This window comes from Salvelinus sp. IW2-2015, unplaced genomic scaffold (genome assembly GCF_002910315.2).
Source record: "Salvelinus sp. IW2-2015 unplaced genomic scaffold, ASM291031v2 Un_scaffold3740, whole genome shotgun sequence".
Lineage (NCBI taxonomy): Eukaryota > Metazoa > Chordata > Actinopteri > Salmoniformes > Salmonidae > Salvelinus > Salvelinus sp. IW2-2015.
Window position 1 is genome coordinate 8249 of NW_019945016.1, and position 6167 is coordinate 14415.

At 49.3% G+C, this 6167-nt stretch overlaps 1 protein-coding gene across 1 annotated transcript in view; it reads right to left on the reverse strand.

The window, feature by feature from the left end:
• The window catches only part of LOC112076420 (mitochondrial 2-oxoglutarate/malate carrier protein), a gene marked incomplete at its 3' end in the record, with an annotated part of 12293 nt that extends 8194 nt beyond the window's left edge, over positions 1 to 4099 (reverse strand). Inside the window, exon 1 of the mRNA XM_070441311.1 lies at positions 3893 to 4099. Coding sequence (XP_070297412.1) covers positions 3893 to 3960 — 68 coding nt within the window. The remainder of the gene's footprint in view (positions 1 to 3892) is intronic.
• Positions 4100 to 6167: the final 2068 nt, after the last annotated feature.

Consider the following 6167-nt stretch of genomic DNA (forward strand, 5'->3'; position numbering starts at 1 on the left):
ACTGCTTACTAGGCGTTAGTGACTGTCCTAATGTCATATGCCTAGAGCAATGTCTGGCGGTACTAAAGCCGTAGCTATGAGACCATCATGTACGCGTAGGTTGCTCGCGTGCATGGCTTATACTACGTGATGCTAGAGCATTGTCTCAATTATGATGACTGCGTGCTGGTAACTACGTAGTCTTCCAGGGTATGTTTCTCTGTCTGGAGCTCTTTACGTCCTCAGACGAGGCCCTAGCTCACTACGTCACTAATGGTGTTGTCGAGTATTGTAAACATAATAACAAACCGTTCCTAGACCCTGTATCAGGTAGCAGGAGCGCGGATGGAAGTACGCTGGCCAGGGTAGCTCAAACCCGGACTTTGCAGAAACGTATAGAAGATTAACCGATGCGTCAACTGTCCCTAGGAAAAATGACAGCCAATACCCATTGAGCTTCATGTCTCCAGCCGTGTATCTGCAGTGCCTGTACTTCCCGGACATGAGATTAGAATGTGAGAAGTGAAAGAGATGGCACGTATTTCAGCCTCTCCTTCGACCACTGACTCGAGTATAACCGCCCAAAGTACCTTCATCCACCATTTTCAAACCGACCTCGGGGTAAAAGAAACCACCCAGAAATTGAACCTTTCCCCCTCCCCTCCCATGACTGAGAATCCCTCCAGCACTGTTGTTCTCCGAATACCCTGATAAGCTAACAATGCTCATAGCCTGTATTATGCCTCTCAGAGAAGAGAGACCTGGGTACGCATAGCGACTGTTCGAAGTCTCAGAGCAGAGCCGACGCATGGGAAGTAACACGTAGCTCATGGCTGGTCTTACTCAGCAGAGAGGCTCTGCTCTCTCGTACTACCTGGGAGATACAAACCGTGCAGGTACCTGCTTCGTGCTCTCAGATAGACAGAGAGGGCTCATCCTTTACTATGAACCTAGGACGAACTGATAGGCTCTCAGAGAGAGAGACGTCTGGTAACCGTTAGCCGTGTACTTCTCCTCAGAGAGAGAACCTGGTAACCTGAGACCTGTAGGTGTTCTCAGAGAGAGAGACCTGGTAACCTAGCCTTGTTTCTCAGAGACGAGGAGACCTGGTAACCTAGCTTCTGTTATCAGACATGACAGAGAAGCAGATGTCTCTTCTGGATAGACCTAGCCTGATCTATCAGTCAGAGAGAGCTAGAGCCTGTTTAAACCTAGCCCTATTCTCTCAGGGTAGTGAGTACTCTCATGAACGTGGATAAACCTAGAGCGGCTCGTTAGGTATCTCAGAGAGAGAACCTGGTAACGTTCATCCGCCTAGGTTCGTTCCTAGACTCTCTTCGAGATGAGAGCTTGGAATACAAGGCTACCTAGAGGCTTCATCGGTTCATGCTTTCCTCCAGAGTATCATTGCATTAAACCTGGTGAAACCTAGCCTGTGAACAAAGGTCTCCATGAAGAGAGGAGACCTGGTACCTAGCCGTGTTACTCTCAGAGAGCAAAGTCTGACAGCCTCTGGTATGACCTAGCCTGTTACTCGAGAGAGAGAGGACCTGGTAACGCTAGCCTGTTCTGCATCAGGAGGACTGGGGAGAGAGACCTGTAAGTACCCAAGGCCTTCTTCTTGCCTCCCTGTTTCCTCCTCTATGGAAGAGATGGACCTAGAGAGACAGCAGGGGGTTACCAGGTGCTCTCTGCTCTACTCTGAACCTAGCCTGTTCTGATCAGAGAAAGAGACCTGTAACCCTAAGCATGGTTCTCTGCAAGAGAGATGGACCTGTAACCCCTAGCTGTTCTCTCAGAGAGAGTTACCAGGTCTCTCTCTCTGGGATACTTGTTAAGCCATCCTAGAGAACAGGCTGAGTTACCAGGTTCTCTGGAGAACAGGCTGAGCGTTTAACCAGGGCTCTTCTCTCTCAGAGGAGAGAACGGGAGAGGGCCCTAGGTTACGCGAGGTCTCTCTCTCTACTGATAGAGAACAGGCTAGTTACCAGGTCCTCGTCTCTCTGAGAGAACAGAGCTACCTATAGTTACCAGGTCCTCTCTCTCGAGAGAACAGGCTGACGCCTGTTTACCAAGAGTCCAGGTTCTCTCACTCGAGGAGAACAGGACTGTACCAGGCTGCTCTGTTAGAACCATGGCTAGGTACCGCTCTCTCGTCAGACATGCGTACGGTCAGGTACTCTCTTGGGACAGGTGGGTAACCAGGCTCTGATACAGTGGTTACCAGGTCTCTCTTCCGTCTGCAGGAGAAACAGGCTGGAGGTTACCAGGTCTCTCTCTCTGAGAGAACAGGCTTAGGATTACTAGGGTCTCTTGAGAGAACCATGGCTAGGTTACCAGGTCTCTTCTCTGAGAGAACAGGCTAGGTTACCAGGTCTCTGAGAGAACAGGCTAGTTACCAGGTCCTCTCTCTCCTGTTTCTCTCGAGAGAACAGGCTAGGTTACCAGGTCTCTCTCTCTGAGAGAACAGGCTAGGTTAACAGGTTTCTCTGAGAGAACAGCTAGGTTACCAGGTCTCTCTGAGAGAACAGGCTAGTTACCAGGTCTCTCTCTCTGAGATAACAGGCTAGGTTACCAGGTCTCTCTCTCTGAGAGAACAGGCTAGGTTACCAGGTCTCTCTCTCTGAAAACAGGCTAGTTTCCAGGTCTCTCTGAGAGAAGCAGCTGGTTACAGGTCTCTGAAGAACAGCTAGACCAGTCCTCCCGCCTGAAACAGCTAGTGACCAGTCCGGCGAGAAGGGGAATAAGACAGTCTCCTAAGCCTGTTTCTCTTCAGAGGATGGACCTGGTAACCCTATCCCATAGGCCTGTCTCTCATCTGAGAGAGAGAACTACTAGTTTCTCCAGAGAACCTTTTACGGTAACCTAGCCTGTTTCTTCTACAGGGAGTGCTCTGAGAGAGACCTGCGCGGTAACCTAGCCTGTCTCTCAGAGAGCACCTGGAAACAAGGTAAGACCCAGCCTGTTCTCTCAGAGAGAGAGACCTGGTAAACCTAGCCTGTTCTCTCAGAGAGAGACACCTGGTAACCTAGCCTGTTCTCTCAGAGAGAGAGAGGCTTCCCTGTAACCTAGCCTGTTCTCTCAGAGAAGGCGAAGCCTTGGTAACCCAAGGCCTCGTCTCGATGAGGAGAACCTGGTAACCTAGCCTGCTTATTACTCAGAGAGACCTGGTAACCTAGCCTGTTTCTCAGAGAGAGACCTGGTAACCCAGCCTGTTCTCTCAGAGAGGACCTGGAACCTAGCCTGTTCTCTCGAAGACCTGGTAAACCAGGCCCGTTTCTCAGAGAGAGAACCTAGTAAACCTAGCCTGTTCTCTCAGAGAAGAGAGACCTGTAAACCTAGGCCTTTCGGCTCAAGAAGAGAGAGTAGTACGCAGACAGAGAAACATAGGACAAGTAACACGTAGTACGCAGACAGAGAAACATAGGACAAGTAACACGTAGTACGCAGACAGAGAAACAGCACAAAAAGATCCAAAACAAAATACATAAAAGCAGCAGTGTTTCCACACCTCACAAGCTACAGACAGCATGGAAAACGGCAATACACCGCTAGGGATTATGTTGGTGGTCATAGCGCTTGAACGTAACCGGAGGCATCGACATACCGGTCTCTGGGCCTAGCTAGCTGTCAGTGCGTGTGTACAGACCCAAATGTCAATGCGTGTGTGCGAAGGTTGACGCCATTATGCGGGGATAGTAACATCGACCGGGCTGTCAACATGCACCGTAAACACACACGAGCTTATCACTTAATCATACATTAATTCATGACTAAATACATGTTATTCTCGGTTTCTAACTCCCTCTCTAACTTAGTATGCTGTGCCCCTGGCCGGTAACAGAGCACCGCTGTCAGCGGGGCTGCTGTGTGAGTGTGACCGCTGAGAGCGGCCTGTAGCCCGGGTACCTACCCTGCCAGTCCCCCAAAGAGGAACTTAATGGCCTTGGGAGAGGTCTTCGGTTTGGAAGCTTCCGCCATTTTCTCTCTGGCTCTTTTCAAACCGGACGACAGTCCCTCGGTAAAGGGATTCTGGCTTCACGCGTAGCTGTCGCTTCTGGTCGGTGCTTTACCTCTAGCGATGGAGCAAGGTGACACACGGGGGCGCGCACGCACGGACGAAGGGGAAGTAGATGGACCAATGGGGAGGGGCGAGGAGGATGACAGAGAACGAGCACGCTGAGGTTTTTAATAAAGCTTCGTAGTTGAAAATGAACTTCCAATGTATTAAGAGATAACTCACATATATTAGATCTGTCGACAACAAATGTTTTTTTTTCATCCAGTTGTTTCAAGAATGGATGATTAAATAGGACACTACAAGACAGGGTTACAGGGGACAGTTGGGTATCTTAGCATCATTAGAATATCTTTGATAAAGACCTCGCCTGTCAAACCAATCAGTGGATAGAAAAGGCGAGCTTTGGTGTTGTCACGGCACAAAACGTAAACAGGGACGAACACTCCGACGGACAAGAGAAATTACTTGGGAGTCTACCTTTATTGGTTTATCTTGTTAGAGGGCGGGTTTGACGTTCTGCTGCGTTCAAGTGCTATTGGAAACTCGCAACTTCCGAGTTAAACTGAACGTATGTTATTTGCGTAGAGCTATCTATTGATTGATTCTCATACTTCTCAAGAGGGAAACTCAGGATCATCTTTCACCACTGAGTTAGCAAGTCAGATGGGAAGATGGCGGAAACTGGTGTTCTGTTTGAAACCGATGGCGTATCAAGTGGAGATGAGGGTGTGAGAAGGATTGGTTTACGGTGGTGAATTGTTAGGATTTATGTTTATGCACTATAGCCTGCTAGCATATTGTTTGAAGATGAATATTGTTTTGTTACACACACACACACACAAACAATACAGATGTAGCTAACACCTCTGTCCCGAAGCAAGCACCAGTTAGCCTTGAGCTAGCCTCGAGCTAGGCCCATCTGCCGGCTAGCCGAAGAGGTCTACCAGCGAATTCTTGGGCTACAATACCTCTTTTGCCAATTGGACTGGACCTTTTTTTTGCCGACACAGAGCCCTGCCAATCCATCACAACTGGTCTAAATCAGCTACAAGCTAATTTAGCCATTTTTTTGCCGCTGCTAGTAGCGCTTTTTTACCTTCTGCACAGACACCAGCCCTGTTATTAGCCTGGATATTACTCACCATTTACCAGCATCGGACTGTCTCTCGACAACAACGCCGGATTCCTGCCGTAATCCCTGAGCCACTACTTCTGATCCTCACAGTAGCTTGCAGCTAGCGCAGCTAGCGCCACTGCCACGAAGCTAGCACCAGTTAGCAAACACAATTCTACATTCACAACCTCTCTTTCGCCATCGCCATCTGGCTTGGATTCTCTGTCGACACGACCACGTCTGAGCAGACCCCCTCCGTCTGAGCAGACCACCCCCGGGCTACTAACTTTAAACGCCGCGTGCACATTATGCCCAGAATCTTTCTACCACGCCCATAAATCTGCTCCTTTTATTCTTTGTCCCCAACGCTCTAGGCGACCAGTTTTGATAGCCTTTAGCCGCACCCTCATCCTACTACTCCTCTGTTCCTCGGGTGATGTGGAGGTAAACCCAGCCCTGCATGTCCCCAGTCACCCTCATTTGTTGACTTCTGTGATCGAAAAAGCCTTGGCCTCATGCATGTCAACATCAGAAGCCTCCTCCCTAAGTTTGCCTTACTCACCGCTTTAGCACACTCTGCCAACCCTGATGTCCTTGCCGTGTCCGAATCCTGGCTTAGGAAGGCCACCAAAATTCTGGGATTTCCATACCCAACTATAACACTTTCCGTCAAGATACAACTGCCAAAGGGGGAGGATTGCAATCTCTGCAGGATAGCCTGCAAAGTTCTGTCATACTTTCCAGGTCTATGCCCAAACAGTTCGAACTTCTATTTTAAAAATTAATCTCTCCAAAAATAAGTCTCTCACTGTTGCCGCTGCTACCGACCCCCTCAGCTCCCAGCTGTGCCCTGGACCCCATCTGTGAATTGATCGCTCCCCTCTAGCTTCAGAGTTTGTTCTGTTAGGTGACCTAAACTGGGATATGCTTAACACCCCGGCAGTCCTACAATCCAAGCTTGATGCCCTCAATCTCACACAAATCATCAAGGACCCACCAGGTACAACCCTAAATCCGTAAACATGGGCACCCTAATAGACATTATCCTGACCA